Genomic DNA, 20,270 nt, shown 5'->3' on the forward strand with positions numbered 1-20,270 from the left:
CAGGACGTCAGCGACGGTAAATCTGCCCGCAATTAGCACGAGGGCGCCTCGCGGCTGGACGTGCAACTAACGAGCTACGAACTGCAACACGCAGCTAAAACCCCATTTCCTTTCTCCGCTTCCTGCGGGTCCAGGCTGCCCTGTGGGTAGCGTGCGGCCTAGGAGCTGGGAGACCATGGAGTGAGTCTCTGCTGGGGAAGCACTTTGGCTCTTTGTCCCCGTGGAACAGAGACTAGAGGCGCAATCGCCCCGCCCCGCCCGGGTGCCGTGAGGTCGCAGCATTGCAGCCTGGGAGGTGCTAGAGCCAGTGCTGGGAGCCAGGTGAGCAGAGCAGAAAGCGTCTCTCATGCCAATATTCCACCAGGGCCTTGGGAAACAGGCTGCTCTTCTGCTAACGTCCATGGGGTCCCTCTGGGTTAGCAACACAGGCAAGAGGAACCTGAGGAAGTTAGGCAGCCAATGGGGTTTGGGCACCGACCTCCTTGCAACATTCCCAGTGATCCCTCCTGTGATGGGGTGTCCAGAGCACACCTGCCGCACAGCCATGCGGGGCCAAGCACCGCGTCCGGGAGAACCCTACAGGTGCTGGGCCAAAGAGGGAGCTCAGAAGGCACCTGAGCCTCCCCTGGGGGCAGCAGATGAGTGAGCCAACAGCCCATGGAGGGGGCAGCCTACTTGTGGATGGGCCATCAGTGGAAGCCATCTTGTCCCCTCGCTCGGGGGAGCCGTCCCCATCCCGACAAAGGGCCGCAGGAGCTGGCCACCATGCGCTGCTCCCAAGCACGTGTCGCTGGACGAGAGCGAGCGGAGAAATCCATTTGTCTCGGTGTCGCTGGTGAGACGGGCTCCATCCAACAGCCCCTGCGCAGTGCACATTCGGATTTCACCGTGTGCGTGGGGTCTCCAACCTCACCAGAAAGCTGGAGTGGAGGCCTAGCCATGAGCGCACAAGACACTCCCTTTCCACGCACCGCGAATGCCAGAGCTGCACCGCACACTCATTTGCACCACTTCCTCGTGGCACGTCCTGTGCGCCACGCACGTCGAAAGTCATTGATTAATTCGCCCCTCCCGCTCCTGCCCCGGGATGTGTCCATCATTTTAGCCATTTTCTACTCGGGACTGTCAACATAGTCGTCGTTTCCCAGCAGCACTGAGTGAATCACGTCCGGCTGTAAAATAAACATGCAGCAACCAAGGAAGCACACGCGGTGAGTGGGGACAAATGAAGCCCGTGGTATGAAACTAAAATGACACACTGCTCTGTAGAAGGAAAATCAAACCCTGGAGAATCTTCTGCAGCAGATGTAGCAAGGCCCAAGGTGTGAGGACGAGAACGCAAGAGGCTGCCATAAAGATTTCATGGTGGTTAACTAAGAACATCAAGACTTCTGCAGTCTGGCAACCCCCTTTTTTAATGCAGGAGAAATGGAGAGGCCTTTTCACATCTGCAGGGGACAGTTGCTTTCAGAGATTCCCGTGTAACATGGACGACATCGTCTGAATTCACAAAGAAAATTTAACTACAAAAAAAAGTGCCGAGGTTGATAACAATGTTACACATTTTATTTCTGGGAATGTGCCCATTCTAAAAATGCAAATGTACTCGCGATCCTCCCTGCTGATTGCCTTCCACACAATAAGACGGCAGACGTTTTTAATGAACCCTCTCCCCCTTAGCAAATGCCAAGTTAGCTTTAAGAAAAAAGGTCACATTTGGAAACGATTGCTTATCTCTTGGTGACATTCACATGCAGTGCCAAGCAGAGCATGGGCTGTAACATCGTGTGTGTGTGTGTGTGTGTGTGTGTGTGTGTCTGTCCCCGTCCGTCCGTCCCTCCGGGGGGGCGTGGAGCAAAACGCAATGCATAGGCTGAGCTATGGGAGGAGGAGGAGGAGGAGGAAGAGGGCTGCTGGTTCCCGAGAGCTGGATACACCCGTAGAACCGACCCGTTCTCTCTTCCTCCCTTGCTGCGGTCCGACGGCTGCCGTTTAACCACCACGTAAATGGGCCCCGGCTGCCCCGCTCCCAGAGCTCGTCCTGGGACCTGCGCTGCTCTCCCAGCTCCCAGCGACGTTCGGCGGCACCCAGGGCTGTTTGCGGGAGGGGAACGTGTGCGCAGAGAGGCACCTCCTTGCCCATGGCTTGTCCCTGAAGGCCGGCCAGCAAGTTGCTGGCAGCTAAGGCGGCCATGGCGTTGCGGGTAGCGAGCGTGGCGCTGGCGATGTGGGGCAGAATCACTGCGGAGAGAAAGGGAACAGCGTCCAGAGAGAGCGTGGCTGGGGGCCGGGCCCTGTGAGAGCAACCGAAGGGCCGGCCCCCTGCGACTGCTCCTGCCCTGAGCGCCTGCGCCAAAGCCGGGTCAAGGCACCAGGCTCCCGATGCATCTGGCTCCTGGCAGGGCCCTCCCCTCACAGCCGCACGTGCGGGGGATGCGGCCTGCCTGCAACGGCTGCCAGAGGGGGAGCGCAGCCGGTGTGGCGGAGGCGGGAGTCGGGCTCTTCGCAGACGGGGCTGCAGGGCTGGCAGGAGACGAGGCCTCCCAGCTGCGTGTTGTCTGCATGCAAGTCACACCACACCGCCCCGCCGCTCTGCCTGCCCGCTCCCTTCGCGGGCAGGGGGTTGAAATTTACACGGCGGCGGCAGGGTTTTAGAAGGATTTTTCAAGCTAAGAGGATGTTAGTCAAATCCTGCCGGATTCTTGTAAATGTCACTCCCTCGGCGGCTCAGCACAGAGCAGGCAAAGCGACCGGAGCGATGGCATAACGTGCAGGGACGTCCCTGCCCGGCGCCTGTGGGTGTGCGGGGCAAGGAGAGGGCGCGTGGTTATTGGTAACACGGCCTAGAAGAGTGCATTCCTCTAGCTAGCCACTGCCTTTTCCGGAGGAGCACTGCTCCGTCCACACCACCGCACACCAGCGTGAGTAGCAGCTGCCTGGTCAGAAATCAGGCCAAAGGTCCATCCAGCCCCGTGTCCTGTCTGCCAGAGCCGGGTGCCCCAGAGGGAATGAACAGAACAGGAAATCAAGTGATCCACCCACTGCTCCCCCACCCCCATCACCTACTCCCAGCCTCTGACAGACAGAAGCTAGGGACACCATCCCTGCCAGTCTTGGCTAATTGCCATTGAGGGACCTAACCTCCATGAATCTGTCTAGCTCTTTTTTGAACCCTGTTAAAGTCCTGGCCTTCACCACATCCTCTGGCGAGGAGTTCCACAGGTTGACTGTACGCTGAATGAAGAAAAACTGCCTTTGGTTTGTTTTAAACCTGCTGCCTGTTCATTTCATGTGGTGACCCCTAGTTCTTGTGTTATGGGAACAATTTTTCCTGATTCACTTTTTCCGCACCAGTCATGATTTTATAGACCTCTCTCCTATCCCCCCTAAGTTGTCTCTTCTCCAAGCTGAAAAGTCCCCATCTTATTAACCTCGCCTCATGTGGCAGCTGTTCCATACCCCTCGTCATTTGTGTTGCCCTTTTCTGACCCTTTTCCAATGCCAGGAGATCTCTCTGGAGAGGAGGCAGTATTCCAGATGCGGGCGTGCCCTGGATTTACACAGAGGCAGTAAGATGTCCTCTGTCTTATTCTCTGTCCCTTCCTTAATGAGTCCCAATGGCTCATTTGACGGCAGCTGCACGCTGGGTGGAGGTTTTCAGTCCCATAGCTCTTAGTTCCCCAGTCGCCGCACTCGGCCACTCCTCCGCAGGAGCTTGCAGCACAGACTCACCGCAGTTTTTAAGTTGAAAAAGCGGGTGCTCTGTAGGCAGAGGCTCAGGCTCTGTGACATCCAGACCAGCAGCTGCAATCTGGCCATTGACCAAGGCCTGGTACAGATCTTCCTGGTTCACTATGCCGCCCCTGGCAGGAGAAGAAAAACAAAGCATCTATCAACTTCTGGGCATCTCTGTGGAGCGGTTCTAGCAGCTAAGAGCCTTAGCTAGCCGGTGAAAGCTTTCGCAGCGGGGCTGGATAACGCTGGAGTACACAGCGGTCTGATCTTAAGGCTGCTTTATTATCAACTTGGAGGCCAGCGGCTTACAGTGCTGTCCTCTGGCACGATTCTTACGCTCTTCTATGTGGGATCAGCTTATCTAATGAGACCAAATCCTCTGGGGGGGATTTGCCTGTGTCATGACACATCTCCCACCATCAGCGCGCTGTCGGATTACACCAACTTAAGCCTTTTATTTTTAATAATTGCTTGAAAGTTGATTTTATTTTAGTGAGCTGGGACGCTGGTCGAGTCGGGAATGTCAAACCCGTCTCCCTCTGCGCTCGCGGAAGGCTTTGCATCAGACGTTTACCTTCTCCAGCGTGACACCCGCGTGTCTATCTCGCTGAGCCTGGCGCTCAGACGCTCCTTTCCCTCCCGGCCCGCCTCGCTCACCTGCTGGTATTGACAAAGACGGCCGTGTCCTTCATGCGGGAGAAGAGGCGGTGGTCACAGATGCCGCGGGTGGCAGCAGTTAAGGCGCAGCTCACCACGATGAAGTCCGAATGCTGAGCCAAGTCATCCAGTGGCACTGCTCAGAAAGGCGACCGAATGAACAATCGAAGCCACACACCACCGAAAAAAGCACCCGATTGACCTTTGCACTGAGTCGCTCGGAGCCCACAGAGAACAGACCCACCGAGAAAGAGGCTTGGGCCCCAGGAGAGAGGCTCTAGAACAGGAGTCGGGTGGGGGCGTGCACTCACAACCAAACTACAGATGGACCATGAGACGTTTGTGAGAGGGAGGATGTGATGGGATTGACGGTGATGGCAGGGAATGGACTTGATGTCCCATGTCCCTCACTTGAATATTCTTGTGGGTTCAAAATGGACTGAGATCAGACCTCAGAGATGGTAACACACGGAAACCTGTCGGGAACATGATAACCTGCATGGGCACTCAGTCGTGGATTTAAAAGTAGCCGTTCTTCTACAGAGGAATTTCACTAGCCAGTGACAGGGAGACACTGCAGAACTGGAATTCAGATCCTACACCCTGGGCATGAATAAAGACATTAACTAGCTGGCACATTACAAAGCCAATTTCTCCTGCCTTTAACATCCGCATGTCCACATCAAAAGCTATGAATGGGACACATCCAGCCCACTTCATTAGCCTCCTTAACCTGGGTCCTACCTACAGGTACTACTTCTGCTGGGATATAGATCTCTTGGTTTCTCTTATTTCCACTCCCATTGGAAGTGGGTTTTGCCCACGAAAGTTCATCATCCTGTACATTTGTGTTCATCTCTAAGGTTCCACAGGACCACTCATCATTTCAAAATATTTGGTGTTTCCAGTGATGCAATGTGTTTACAGGATATTTGCAGAAAGAGCCAATTTACTGCGTTGGAGTCTGCCAGCCCGGCCGTTGGGGCAAACTCTTCCTGTGCGTAGCGTCAGGATAAAATACAGCAGGCGTGGGGCGACTGGTCACACTTCATTACGTCTGTGCTCAGTGACTTGCCTGAGCTTTGGCGCAAGTGCGTCGTTGGCAGTATGCTGACGTGACAGGCTGCCCCTTGGAAATGATCCTAAAGGGCGTGAAGCGAAATCGAGAGGAAGGAAAACCTTTCACACGCCTGCTTAACCAAACCTCTTCTCTGGCTTTAAGGGATAGCACCAGCTCTCCTGGTGTGACCGGGAATCTCGCCAAATGGAGGGGTTTTCTTAAAGCCCCAGCTCCTGGAGTCAGGGGAGTCCATGAGACTCGGAGCTGTCACTTCAGACTGTTACAAAACCCCTATTTCTGGGTCTGGTGTGTGCGGGAAAGGTGACTCCCTGGCTCACAAACCACAAAGCAACTACAAAGACCCAGCCTCATCGGATTTTTACATCTCGCCCTTTCTACACCACTATTTTGTTGGGGGGACTTCTGATTGGTGATTTTTACATGGGGGTGTTCTGCAAGGACGGCCGGTGGGAACCCCAGTCTGTCTCTATTTGTAATCGAAACCCTCCACGTGCTAGGCAGGAAGTTCCCTAGACAGGCCGTTAGGAAAACAGGTTTCTTGGCAGGCCCGGCGCTGTATTGGCGAGGTGGGAGCCCGGCCGGAGGTCTCCACTCGAAAAACGCTCCGTTCCAGCTTACCACACTCGGCCGGGATCTTGCTGGCCACATCGGGGCGTGGGTCAGTGTCAGCGTAGAGAAAGCTCTTGACTCCGAACGGCTTTAGCCTGGCTGCAACAGCTGCTCCTAGAACAGGGGAGTACCTGCTGTGAGTTCCACTGGAGCCCGGCTCGTCCACTGCGCCAACTCGCCCCCTCTGCAGGGGCAGGAATCCCCAAGGGGACTTTCCTTTACCTCTTCACTTGGGGACAGGGGCCCCCGAGAACTGCCCCCGTGTCTGGCCCAGGAACCGACTGGATTTGGTATTCAATAGCCTGGCAAGGGAGCGCCACTGTCACCCTGCTTTCTTGGGGTGATGGCAAAGAGCCCTAAGAGCCATCACCTGGCTCCCCCTGAGCACTCAGCAATCACCAGCTCGTCCTCGTGGCAACCCGACGGGGGAGTGTGTCAACAGGATCAGGTCCTCCGCCCACCCTCCAGTTGGGGAAACTGAGGCAAAGAGCCTGTGCTATTAAACCTCGGGACATAACTCCAGATTTAGGTAGCTAATGTCAGAGGTGCTGGTCACCTCCTAACCCAATTGCTGCCAAGGTGCAAAGGCAGCAAATGCTTTTACTCTGCACTGTTCGAGAGGGCAGGCTTCACCCCTGTGGCTTGACTAGGGCGTACGTGGCATTTAGTGGGGTTTGAAGAGATTTTAGCAGTTCAAGAGATGAAATAGCCACAGAAGGCTACAAGGTTTTCCACTGCCCGGCCCTTTCTGTGGATCTCTGAGAAGCAGAGCTGAGTGAGCGAGTGATGTTTTTGGCAGGGGGCTGAAAGAAACTGGTTGGTTTCAATCCACAGCTACATTTGGTTGTTGTTTCTCTCACTGTGGGGAAAGAAACAGAAAAGTAACTTTGGGTTCACCACATTTTATTTGACCTGAAAACAACTTTTTACCAGTTTTTCATTTCATTTTGGGTCATTTTCGGGTGTTTGAAATCCTCCCTTTTGTTTTTTTAAGTAGCTAAATGTCTAAATGAACCATCGCGTCAAACAAAAAGTCTAAATGTTTTCTTTCAAAATGGCCAAAATGAACCATTTAACTTTTTTTTTGGGGGGGGGGAGGCCATTTTTGGTTGAGACTATTTGCTAGATTTGACCAGAATTCTCAGCTAGTTTCACTGCCTCCCAAAAATGCATTTTCTGGAGCAAATGTATTGTGCTCTACTGACAAATGTGCAGAGTGTAGAATGCCACGTAAGAATTCTTCATTCCTGTACACAAGCGGTAGTGGCACTGGGCAGGTAGAAGCGATCTTACGTTGCAACCTAGGAGAGTTACCTATTCAGTATCAATGCCTGAAATCTAGATCCACCTGCCGTTGGAGCATTTGAAACAGAGAAGCAACAAAATGGAAGCACTTAGTGGGGTTTTTATTAGAACGGATCCAAAAAGAAAACTATTCCTTCAAGCTGTTTCAGCATGTTTTCTTCTGTCTCAACCTTTGAATTGCCCCTGCCCAGCACTGCAGAAAGCCGCTGTATTAATGTTTGCAAAATTGGCCATTTTTTAAATGGGAAACTCTCAGCTGTTGGCCAGGTCTACGCTGTGTACTAACTGATATAGACACAAGAGCTGTTAAAACAAAGCAACTGCCTGGGTTTTCAATTTGGTGAGTTTTAAAAAATGCTCCCATTTGAACTCGAATTCTGATTTTTGGGTGTCATTTCAGCCATTGGTTGGAAACGCAAAGCCATGAACACAGAGCCCCTGCGGGCCAGCCGTGCGCGGACACGCCCTGGGGAGTCTGCAACTTACCTATTCTGCCAAGTCCGAGAATCCCCACGGTGCTGTCCGCCAGGCCAGCGCCGCACATCCACAGAGGTTTCCAGGTGCCCCAGCCGCCGCTGGCAAGGAACATTGGAAGCGGCGTCAGGCGCGCCCCGCAGAACACGCGCCCTTCGCCGGCTCTGGGGAGCGGACCCCCCTGCTCCGCTCCGGGTGCATGTTCCATGGCGTTACCAGCGGGGATCGCGCCCCGCAGTCCTGTCCCCGGGCTGAGCCTGGAACGTGTTTCTCTCCCTCCCGCAGCTGGTCTGGGCCGGGCCCCCTAGGATCCGGGGCGCTGCGCCGAGCTATGAAACGGGCGCTGCGCCCCGGGGCAGGCGGTGAATTTCTCGCGCGGTGACTGCGCCCCGGTGAGCCAGGCTGCGAATGCTGCACGACGGGCCAAGGGCCGTGCGTCCCCGGGTGGCCACTGCCCAGGGAACGGCCCCATTGCCGCGAGCCCGGCTCCCCACGGGTGCGGGGGCTGCTCCCAGCTGGGCAGGCGTGTGGCGCGGACGTGCCTCGCTCCGCTCCGGGGGAAGCCGCGCCACAGGGCAGGGGTGGGGAGAGGCGGGGGCCCGATGCAGCCGCGTATTGTGCGCGGGGCTCCGCGTGGCTCCGCGCCTGGCCCGACACAGCGCGCACCGCCCCCCGCCGTGCCCGGGGAGGGGAATCACTTCTTCGCTGCCTCCGCGGCTTCCAACAGGCGGCGGGACGTGGCCAGGAGAAGAGCCACCGTGAGCTCCGCGACCGCTTCGGTCAGCACGTCCGGCGTGTAGCCCAGTCGGACTCCCCTGCACCGGGAGAGAGCACGAGCCAGCGGGCTCCGAGAACTGCCCCGCCCGCCCCAGAGCGCAGGGCAGGAGGCCCCGCCGCAGCGGGCCCGGTCTCTCCAGGGCACGGGGAGGGCCCGAGGCGAGACGGGGTCACACAGAGCCCCGCCCTGGGGCGGCTCCATTGGGTCTGGGTCTGGGGTTTTCCAGGGAACATGGTGACTGTCCCCCCCCGAGCCGCCTGCCGGGGCTTGGGGCTGGGCCCTGGGGCAGGGAGGGCGAGCCTGGGCTGCAAGGGGAAGGGGCTGCGCACGAGGGCGGGCGGACAGATGCGGGGCAGTTCTGGCTCCGATACTGTTCGGGGCTCACTACTAGTGTGCATGCCCGTCTGCCTGTGCCTCTAACCTCCCAGGAGGGGCGCAGCTCTGGGGAGACAGCAAGGCCCCCCCTTCGGGAGATGGGGGAAGCCACAGGGGTCACCCAAGTGAGGGAGCCCCGGGACTAGCTCCGGGCCTGCTGTCCTGCAGCGCCCAGGGACGGCACGGCGGCTCGGCTGGCTACCGCCCCAGGCTGACCCTGTGCAGGGGCACCAGCCTCCAAGCCCAGGGCCTCCCCGCTCGTCTTGCAGACAGGGCCAGCCAGGGAGGGGCGTGGGGGCAGTGGCTTCCGAGGCCCTTGGCTTTGGCGCCGTCGGTCGCCCTGCCGGAGGAGAGCCTGGGTCCCAACAGAACAAGCGGCTGCCCAGGCATTTCTACCGCGCGGGGCGCGGCTGCAGCAGCGTTACCTCTTCTTCAGCTCCTCCAGAGACACGTGGTCGTAGCCCACCGACATGGTGCTGACCACCTGCAGGCTGGGCCCTGTCGTGGGAGAACAACGGGACGGAGGCTCACGCCCTGGCAGTGTGGGCAGCTCCGGCTCCAGGACTCCACGGGGAGACACCGCACAGGGGCTCGGCTAGGGGACGGGGGCCCACGTCCAGGGAAGGCCGGACCGCAAAAGGGGCTGAGTCTGCGCCAGCGAGACTGAGCTGAGGGGAGATTTTCCTCACCCCCCAGAGGCGGCCTCCGAGGCCAGCGGTGGAATCCCCATCGCTGGAGATTTCTAGGGACAAGTGGGACAATCGTGCGCCCGGGATGGGCCAGATTCAGCGCAGGGGGCTGGACTGACGACTTCCTGAGGTCCCTGCCACTTCATTACTCTAGTGCCCTTCCTTTACTCCTCCTGGGAGCCATCCTGCGGCTCCCCCAGCCAGGGCACAGGGACTTCTCTCTGCTCCTCCGCACCGCCCTCGGACTGCTCGCTCACATCCCCGCCGCCTTGCTCCTGCACCTCCCAGGGCGAGGGGCGTCAGATTCGTGCAACCGAGGATAAAAGCCTACCACCGCGGCTGGCTGACGAGCTGGCGCCTTTAGCTGCCTGCATCGGATTGGAACAGGATCCCCGTCTTGAAGCGATTTTACCAGTCATCCCCCAGCTACCCCCACGGACCCGCGCTACCCCGCCAAGCGGCAGGGTGCATGCCGACCCCGAGCGAGATCAGGGAAAGGCCACCTGCAAGGCAGGCCCAGGGACAGCTGCCTCGCCGACTGATCCCGGCACAGAGGCCTCACTGGCTGGACACGGGCCACTGCAAAGGCCACGTCAGCTGCGGAGCCGTCCCACCGGACCGCACATGGGGACAGGCTAGCCGGAGTGCCCGGTAGCTCCGGGGATCGCACCCCGCCACGGGCAGGCTGGCGGAGCCCCGGCCGCGCTCGGGCCTGACCTGCGGCGCCCAGCACCTCGGCGTCGATCTGCTCCGTCAGGAGGCAGTACAAGCCTTGAATCCCGGCCACGCGCCGCAGGAGCTCCGAGCGCGGCACCGGCTCGTCCGAGTCCCACTGCTCAACGCTGCAGCTGCCAGAGGAGAGAGGGGGACACGGGTCAGGGGCGTGACGGGGGCGGGGAAAGCCCCCAGGGTTGGTTTGCCAAAGCCCCCTGCTCACACTGCCAGGCCGGCTGCTCGCTGGCTAGTCTCCCCCGTGAGCACCAGGCTGGGGGGCGCGGGGACCGAGGGGAGACCAGGCAATCGGAGTGGCTGGCTGGGCCCGGGGAAGCTAGACCAGCCCAGAGCCCGGGGACAGCAGCAGGGCAGGCTCCTGGGGCACCGCCTGTTCCCTGGCCTGGAGCAGCGCGCGGGCGCAGTCACAGCCAGCCCGCTACAAGGGGCTCCCCGAGAGCTGAGTCTCTGCGCCTGCTGTGACACGCCCCAGAGGGGCAGCTGCGTTAGTCGGGCTCTGCAAAACTAGCCAGGAGTCCTGGGGAAACCCCACGTCCTCAGATGTGTGGAGGGGCATGAGGTACAGAGATGGGCGTAAGGCTACAGCGCCGCCTTCCCAAGCGCAGGCCTAGGGCTCACGCGGCCAATTCGCAGCCACCCGTTTGGCGCTGGCCCGTCACTGGCCCAGGCAGCGCCTTGCTGGCCAGGGGCTAGTGAGTCCCCGCCCGCCTGTGTCGCTTCCGCCCCACGTGCCTTCTGCCCAAATAAGCCTGAGAGTCGCCAAGGTGCCGTTTATTCAGCGCCTGCTGCTTGTGAACTGTTCCCTGCGGGAGAGCCAGGCCAAGCCCACGGGAAGGTGCTTTGTGCTCCATGGCTCCACACGACCCCTGGGGCCACCTGCTCTGAACTCCAGGGATGAATTTGGCCCTTCATCCCTGCACTGCCCTGTGGCCAGGTCTCCCCTTACCCCCAGACCAGCGCTCCGGAGATCCATCTCCCGGGGCTCGAGTCAGCGGGTCTAGCAAGGACCCCGCCCCGGCCAGGAGTAGCTCGGCACTCAAGGAGCCCAGCCCAGGCCTGGGCCTCTAGCAAACTGTCCCAGCTGCTCTCTGTGGAGACGGTCTGGCCGTCACGCCTGCCACCTGGGGATGGGTGAGGAGGAATGGCGCCAAACTTTCCTTTCCCAGGGTCGCCTCCTACAGGATTTTCCACTGAACTCATGCGTCGCCAAGGGCCCGCCCACCGTGTCGAGGCCCTGCTGGCCAGGCATGGCGCTCCCGGCCACAGGTCTCAGCCAGGGTGCATGTGGCGCTCAGTTCTCAGCCCCCGGGCCAGGGTCACAAATATCCAAACAAACCAAGAGCTCTTTCCCCCGCAGCCCCCCCCGGGCCCCATGGAAATCTGACTTGGGGAGGGGCAGAGCACCGATTCTCAGGCATGGTCCCTGCACCTCTTCTCCCTGGCTCTTCTCTGCCCTCTCCCGTGTCACCCGACCGGCATGGGCTGGCTGGTCCTTGGAGGGGCAGGCCAGCCCATTATAGGGCGAGTCCCCCGTATCGATTGTCATACGCAGGCTAGCACTCACCAAGAGCCTCTAGGGCCTTCACTGAGATTCGGGGGGGGGGGGGAGGGGCATAGAGGGGACAGAAATCGGTGTGGTGTCCCTTTTTTTGGGCTAAATATTCTAATTTCTTATGAGAAACTTTAAAACTGGATGACAACGTATTTGACTTCAGAATGGCTTGGTTGATTAAACCCTCCAAAACTGTGTCATGAACAATGCTTTGGGGTGTTTCTGCCCCGCAGCTTTTTCCCTTTTGCCCCCCCCCCCACATTTCCAAGCGGAAAACGGGGGTGGGCGTAGGGGGAGAAACCCCCCTTTCTCACACATTGCTTTTTAGTAAGCACAGTAAAAGGGCGTGGAAAAGCGGGGATTCATGCCAACTTCTGGCAGTTGGAGGCGGGGGAAGAGCCCCAAACTTTGGAAATGAACAGTTGGGTTTTGTTCCTAAACGTATTTCCAACGGTCCAAGAACATTCTTTCCTGCGAGAACCCGGCGTCGCTGGAGAAGCTCTGCCATTCACTGCCAGCCAGGGACAGGCCCTTCCCAGCTTGGATGAGAGACGGCGGGCAGCTCTCCCCTCCCTCGGAGCAGGCTGGCACTGAGGGGGCACCATGCCTGCCTTGCCAGCACTGCGGGGCTTCTTTTGGGAAGGGCACCATTCCCCCAAGGCTCCCTCCTGCACAGCATTGCTGAGTCCTGGCGAGAGCCCTTGGGCCGGGGCGGGATGCCCAGCGGGGCCAGTGGCGCTCCCTCGCCTGTCACAGACAGCGTGCGTTCTGTGGCTACGGTTGCCATGTGGTTGAAACAAAAATACTGAACACCCGCCCCCTCCTCCCCTCTCAAAAAAAAAAAAAAAAAAAAAACACTGGGAAAAAATTCTGTTGAAGAAAAAAAAAGGGGGGGGGGGAGACCAAAGTTGTTGAGCAAAAAAAAAAAAAAATAAAAAATAAAACAGCACGTCCCCTTTAAGAGTGCAGGTTTAGGAACAGGGGAGCAGTTGAGCACTAAGACCTAGGGGAGTCATTGCTTCCCTTTGGTCTTTTTGCTGGCAGCCATTTTGTGCCAGCAGCCTTGTGGAACCAGGTAAGCCTGGGGTTGGGGGGGGCTGGGGGCCAACGGGGTTCGGGGAGGAGGCCGGGCACTGAGTGTTTGTAGGGTTGCCAGGTCCCCGGCATTTTCGCCTCCTGGCTGTGGAAAAAAAATCAGAAAATATCGGACATCTCAGGTATCTGGTATTTTCTGAATTTTTTTTTTTTACCAGACAGGAGGCGTGAATACCGGACACCTGGCAACCCTATCTGTGGCACACCTGGGAATAGCCCCCACAACAGCAGCTGCTGGGCCCGAGAGCTGCCTGGGGCCAGCCAGGGCTGGGGTGGGCGCACAGACTGGTCCCTGCTGGGAGGGAGGCCACGCAGAGGCACATACTCCGAGGTTCCAGTGCTCACCTGCTCTCTCCCTGGGACTCTTCCATTTACCTTAGCTCCCTGCTGGCGCGTGTGAGGGGAAGGGCCTGACTCTGCTTTCCACAGGACGCCGGGCTGGGCCGCTGGCTGCTGCTGTCCTGCCATGGCTCGGGGTGGGTCAGGACATGGCTTGAAGGCCTCAGTATTCAGCAAGAACCACAAGAGCTATGCCCTGCCCAGCCTCACAAGTCCAACAGCAAGCGGAGCAGCAGCCCCTGTGGTTAAACCTGCAGCTGTTGGTAACTCCACCAAACACCCACGGGTCTGGGGGGAAACGTGTGGGTGTGACTAGAACCTAAACCGGGCTCCTAACTCACCTAGGCAGTCCTGGAAACCCCCCTTCACTGCTCCCATTGACTGCTGAGTTGCGTGGCGAGGTCTTTCTCGTTGCTATTCGATCTCCACGGAGACCGTACCCAGCGGCACGGGCACTCCACGGCCCCCTCGCTGCACGTCGGCCAAGGACACCCCGGGTCCGCTCAGGGGACAGCCCTTCGCTCGCCGCGCCTGGCTCCCACAGAGCTGGGCCACGGGGACTTCTCCCATTTGAGAAACCCGAATCTAAAACACTCTTTCAAACTTCACATTTTCAAACCACTTTGAATGGCTCAGGAAAAAACATTCCCCGCCCATCCCCCCACCTCCGCTTTGTGACTCAAAAATGCCAGCCCGCCTGGATCCCCACATCCCACTCGGCACGGACAAGCCTCCTGTCTCTGCACGGGGCTGCAGTTTCCAGCCTGCAGGCGGGTCTTCTGCTAGCGCTGGTGGACTCTGGCCAGTCGCTGTGCTGGCCTGCGGGGGTGACTGCAGAGGGCTGAACTCGCCCCGACTCGCTTATTATTCTAGTTTCACCTCTTAGGCACGTGGCCCATTCAGCAGCTAATTCCCACTTGGCTCAAACGCTCTTTAATTAGGACTCGCTCTTTTTCTGCCCTTTCTCGTGGCTTCTCAAAGCTCAATATTTTGTTTCAGAAAAGCCAACCCTAGCTGGTTTTTTGGGGGAGATGTGTCGTGGCAAGTCAAGCTGCTCATGGCTCTGGGCATGGGCTGCCAGGCCGGTGAGGCTATCGAAACGATGTTTGGACCCCAGACCCATGTCCCCGCTGGGCAGTGCCATGGGTGCAGAAGAGCTGTCCCGCCCCCGCAGCCTGCCATCAGTGCGCCCGGAAAGAACGGTGTCGAACTCTTGCATGCTCGTGTTCCCTGCTGGGACCCTGGCTCGAGGCTCCTGTTACAGACCAGGTAACAGTCCCCTGGATTTCAGTGATCGTAGCTTGACCTTGCAGGCGAGCCACTGCCAAGGCAAAACACCTCGCTGCTGCGGTGTGTGAGTGCGCCCGCATCAAACCCAAAGAGCAGCTTGGCCCCGGGGTCAGTCTTGGACAGGGCGCTGTGCCACAAACTCCTGGATGCCAAACAGCTCTGCACCTCCCCGGGGGGAAGTCCTGCTCCGGTGAAGCCAATGGCAAAGCGCCCGTGGACGCAATGGGGCCAGGCGCTCCGCCTCGGGGCCTGCTTCCAAGCTGGGGGGACGACCCCTATGAACCCGGCAGTGGAGAATGCACCTGGAGCAGTCGGCAATCGGGGGAGCTACCGACTCACTCCTGCTACCGCTCTCGGGACCGACTCCCGAGTCAGGGCCCCCCCTCCAGACTCCGGTTTCACACCTCTCTTACCCCAGCCCCCCCCTTTCCCGGGGAGGGGTTGAGCGGCCATACTCACATCCCCGACTGGCTCAGGATCTTCATCCCCTCCGGGGGGATCCGCCTGGTCACGTAGACCCGCGGCAGCTGCTTCCCCGCCGCCTCGGGGGCCTGGACCGTACCCCAGCCGTGGAACTCTGAGACCAGCGCCCCCCGCAGCCGCCGCAGCCGGCACAGCGTCCCCATTGCAGAGCCACGGAGCGGCCGGGCCGAAAGCAGGACTTTGGAGGGATGGTTTTGCGCCGGCCAGGTCAGGGAGCTTGTGCCGCCGGGGAGAGGGAGGCTGAGAGATAAAACCCCCCGGCCAATGGGCAGGGAGGCCGGGCGCTTGTCCCTGGGCTGTCCCGTCCCAGGCTCTGTTTGCACACTCCTCTTAATCTAGCCCTCTGCAGCCTGGGAAGAGGGAAAACCTGGTTAATAAGAAAACTTGCTCCCGCTAACCTTTGTGTGGTGGGCAGGAACCTGCACGTCTGCCGCGCCACGGCTGGGGTCTGTGTCCTGCACGCTCCGGAGTGCTCCGGGGCTCTGCTCCCCTCCGGGCGCATCAAGACCCCTCTCTGTTGAAAAACAAGCCGCGTTCCAACACAGATTGAGACTGGGGCCCCACATATTTACTGGTGTCAAAATATCCCGGGGGAAGCGTTGTTCCAGCAGTTCCCAAGCTGGGGGTCACAACCCCAAATGGGGCAGCGTCTCAGATCCAATGGGTCAGACTCGGCCCCTGTGACGATTCGGCCTGCCCCCAGACTTGTCCAGAACCGCTCCACAATCCCACAGCACGAGAGCACCGTTTGGACCTACAACAGTGCAGCCAGGGAGGTTGAGGTCGGACATCAGGAAAAACTTCCTGCCTGCCAGGGCGGTTAAACAAATTGCCTGGGGGGTTGTGGAATCTCCATCCCTGGAGATACCGAAGAGCCGGTTGGACAGGCCGGTGCCATGGGTCTGCCAGCAGCACACGCTGAACAGCTCCTGGAAATCCCCAGCAATCGATTCTGGAGCGGAACATAGGCCCGGCTCTCCCGCCCCCCCCCCAGGAGCGCAGGCCCGGCTCTCCCGCCCCCCCCCCAGGAGCGCAGGCCCGGCTCTCCCGCCCCCCCCCCAGGAGCGCAGGCCCAGCTCTCCCGCTCCCCCCCAGGAGCGCAGGCCCGGCTCTCCCGCTCCCCCCCAGGAGCGCAGGTCCGGCTCTCCCGCCCCCCCCCCCCAGGAGCGCAGGCCCGGCTCTCCCGCCCCCCCCCAGGAGCGCAGGCCCGGCTCTCCTGCTCCCCCCCCCAGGAGCGCAGGCCCGGCTCTCCCGCTCCCCCCCAGGAGCGCAGGCCCGGCTCTCCCGCTCCCCCCCAGGAGCGCAGGCCCGGCTCTCCCGCTCCCCCCCAGGAGCGCAGGCCCGGCTCTCCTGCCCCCCCCCCTGGAGCGTAGGTCCGGCTCTCCTGCCCCCCCCAGGAGCGCAGGCCCGGCTCTCCTGCCCCCCCCAGGAGCGCAGGCCCGGCTCTCCTGCCCCCCCCAGGAGCGCAGGCCCGGCTCTCCTGCCCCCACCAAGCCCGGCTTCGCCGGCAGACCAAGGGGCCATTTTTGAGCAGGTGTTTGCGTGAAGGGAAATCAGAGCGTCGGGCTTTCACATGAAAAACTCAACGTCTCCAGGGCGAGAGCCGCCGGTCTCCGGCCACCCCGCACTACGCAAAGGCAGGAGTCCTCGTGATTAGATGGCCAGGACCCGCAGCGAGTCCAGCTGCGCACAGACCCACTGAGCTGCCCACAGGGTGCAGCCAACAGCCCCGGCGGCTTCATTTTCGGAGGCCTTCCTTGTGCAGCCCCCTGGGAAATCTGTGGCCATCTTTCCTGCATGTGGCTGAGCGCCAGGCGAGAGGATCTGGCCCCAGGCAAGCAGCCAGTCCCACAGGATCTTAACAGGGCTGCTCTTACGTCTTCAGAGCTCCCTCTTCTGGCTTCTCGCAGCGAGCTCTGCTTGGCTGCTTTTTAAGATTCAGGGCCTGTCTGTCCCAGGGGGAGATTTCCAGCAGTGGGGGGAGGAGGGGATCCGGGCCTGTTCTTGCTTTGATTTGGCTGGTGTGCGGAAGATAGCAGAGGCCTGGCTTGCCCGGGGCGGGACGGACTGTTTGCAACAGCGGAAGCTAGCAGGAGCCGGTTTAGCCAAGAGGGAGAGGACACCACCAGTGTAGACGTACCTTGCGCCTGCTGCTCCCCCCCGTGGAAGCTGGTCTGGAACGCCCAACTTGCCATGCTACCAAGCAGCAAGTGCCCTTCGTTCTTGGGTGCGGTCCCTGCCCGGGGGCACCAGGGGATGGCTACACCTGGTCTTGTCTCCCTCGCAGGTTTTCTGCACTGGACGATGGCTGTGAAAGCTCGCTCCCGCAAGGTGGGTCAGCCACACAGGTCTCGGCCCGGGAGGGATTTAGATGTTGACTTGCCATCATTATACGTGTTTTTCAAAAGTAAATCTTGGGGCACATCAATCACGTAAGATATCCCGAAATCTTCAAGCCTGCTTTGCCGCATTATCCGTCAGCTACAGTCATTTTTCTCGGCCCTTGTATCTAGAGAGCACCTGTCACCCATAGGACTAAATGCTCTTGCTAAAAGAAAGTAGCATTACTCTCGTTTCACAAATAGGGAAACCGAGGCACGAGGAGAGGAAGTGACACCTTTGGAGTCACAAGGCACGTCTCTGTTGGGGCCAGGAACAGAACCAAGTGACCCTGATGCCCAGGGCCAGGACCATACTCGGCCTGTCTTCAAAAATAGCCGTTGTTTAGCTAACTTAGCACAGGATAGCATTACAGAGCGAGGGTGCCTGGCCAGGGGATGATCACAATGGTCCCTTTGGCCTGGTGATCTCTGAACTAGCCTCGCCTGTCGGACTTTATAGCTCAAACACGGACACTCAGAGAACCCTACAACTGGCCAGGGTCTCAAGTCCAGTCCCCGGCCCTCCCGGGTGTGTGCTTTTCAACCATCCATTGCAACCTGGCTATGGGCTGTTTGCTATGGAACGGGCCCACTGCAAAAACCCCAGGGTTCCTACTTTTAATGCATCTCCAGTATACAAGAGTGAGCTGTGTTCCCGCCAGCAGGAGCACGGAGTTAGAGGGGACAAATGCAGGAGAAGAAAATAAGCCAGGGTTAACAATGGAGCATTTAAAGAAAGGAGAGAAAGGCAAGCAGATGGCATGAATATTACTGCATGAAAATGACTAACACTCTGAGAATCTCCCAGTGTACTCCTCACTTGTTTTGCCTTGCTTCTATAATTAATTTATGGAAAGCGCCTAAATTGGGAATAAACACAATCTCACAAATCCCTTCTAATCTCTGCCTCTAGTTTTGAAACGATACCCTCAAGGTCTAGTTTCTTACCGTGATTAAACGGTTTTCTTTTCCGAGAATTAACGCGGGCTGATTTCTTTCTTGTACACAATAGCACGGCACGCCGGTGGTCAGGGCTCAGTTCAGCACTAGTGCAGCAGCAAGCTGTTCTTATCAGCTGCCCGGACGCGGGCACCTCAGCGCCGCGCTGCTGGCTCGGGCAATAGCTTTGCTCCCGTTCGCCGACTTGCTAGTGAAATGTGGCCCCGGGAGCTGAGCCGCGTGAGGGGACGGCACGGTCAGAGGCTGACGCGTATTTGGAAACTGCTTCAGTCTGGGGGGAAAAAAGGGTTTTTTCCAATCAGGCCATTTCTTCCATTTGAAAATAAAAGCAGGAGATGCTCCCTAGAGGTAGGCTGCTGAAACCTGCTTTCAGATGGGCTGAGACAGGAACACTCGGGGCAGGGGTACTGCAGGGACAGAGCGTGCTCAGAATACTCCAACACGGTTTGAGCACTCACCGAGTGGCACCTCCTGCTGGTCTACCCGGGAATTAGCTCTTCCAGCCCCTGAGCACCCCCTGTTGGCCAGTGTCTCCCGTTACCCGTCTTCTCGGCAGCTGCTGGAGCTCCGGGCCTTTTAAATCGCCGCAGGGCACCCTACAATCCCTATGGCACCCAAGTGCTGGCTGGGGAAAGCTAGCCCCATCCCTTACACCCAAGTCCCTGCCCCTTCTGGGGGCTCAGAGTCTCGTTAGCCCTGATTGGTGGGCCTGGAGAACAATAGATCGCCATCTTCTTTCTAAGCACCAGCTCAGTCCGTTCGCTGGGTGGCTGCTGGGACCTGTATCGATTCTGCGTGAGTGAATTATTCTCCTCTCTCCGATGGACCCCGCAGGCGTCAGATTCCTGTTGATGCCGCGTGCAGCGCACCACTTCCATCTTTTTTAAATCACCACCACCATCGTTAAAACACTCGTGAAGACGTTCGGTTCCCTTAAGTAGTAAGTGGGTTGGAAAGTTTCCTCTAATGAATGACACTATTAGTTAACTATGTACATGGGACACCCTGCAGAGTCACCCGCCTACTCACTCAAACAGTTAAATGCATATTTAAATATGTATTATACACTTTGATGCATATTAATTCTTCGGGAGCCGGAGAAAGCTCCTTCGGAGATATTCCTGTCTGGGGAGTAGATATTTACACATAACATACACTATTGACTCGTTATGCGATCGCTGCTTCTGACTACTTACGGGCTATTGTGCAAGAAATCCATAGTCAGTGTTGTGTTGCTCTGTGCACCCCCACCACAATAGGATGGCTATGTGCAGTGTACTGTGTGTTGCAAGTGATGCACTGCACATAAGAACGGCCGTACTGGGTCAGACCAAAGGTCCATCTAGCCCAGTATCCTGTCTGCCGACAGTGGCCAGCACCAGCTGCCCCAGAGAGGGTGGACCGAAGACAATGATCAAGCGATTTGTCTCCTGCCATCCCTCTCCAGCCTCTGACAAACAGAGGCCAGGCTATTTTATCCCCTGGCTAATAGCCTTTTATGGACCTAACCTCCATGAAATTATCTAGCTTCTCTTTACACTCTATTATAGTCCTAGCCTTCACAGCCTCCTCTGGCAAGGAGTTCCACAGGTTGACTACGCGCTGTGTGAAGAAGAACTTTCACTTATTAGTTTTAAATAAACATGGGGTGCGCTTTGGCATCCTCCCTTGCTGCTGACAAGTGCACAGGCAGGGTTTACTAGCCTGGACAGCCTGGATCCGGTGGCCACTGATG

General features: G+C 58.5%; 1 protein-coding gene across 2 annotated transcripts; it reads right to left on the minus strand.

Annotated features, from left to right (window-relative positions):
• Positions 1-1,544: 1,544 nt before the first annotated feature.
• Positions 1,545-15,715, minus strand: LOC102450327 (glyoxylate reductase/hydroxypyruvate reductase-like). 2 transcript variants are annotated; one of them, XM_075931245.1, is made up of 9 exons: positions 15,171-15,687; positions 10,421-10,551; positions 9,440-9,512; positions 8,560-8,676; positions 7,874-7,962; positions 6,092-6,196; positions 4,393-4,528; positions 3,733-3,863; positions 1,545-2,241 (listed from the first exon to the last, which is right to left on the minus strand). In XM_075931245.1, the coding sequence occupies exons 1-9, from the start codon at positions 15,335-15,337 to the stop codon at positions 1,748-1,750; spliced, it is 1,443 nt and encodes a 480-aa protein (XP_075787360.1). In that variant the 5' UTR covers positions 15,338-15,687; the 3' UTR covers positions 1,545-1,747. The 2 variants fall into 2 exon arrangements, with proteins under 2 accessions (XP_075787360.1, XP_075787361.1); XM_075931246.1 differs by lacking the exon at positions 8,560-8,676 and having other exon boundaries at positions 15,171-15,715.
• Between the last annotated feature and the right edge of the window lie 4,555 nt (positions 15,716-20,270).

This window comes from Pelodiscus sinensis, chromosome 6 (assembly GCF_049634645.1).
Source record: "Pelodiscus sinensis isolate JC-2024 chromosome 6, ASM4963464v1, whole genome shotgun sequence".
NCBI lineage: Eukaryota > Metazoa > Chordata > Testudines > Trionychidae > Pelodiscus > Pelodiscus sinensis.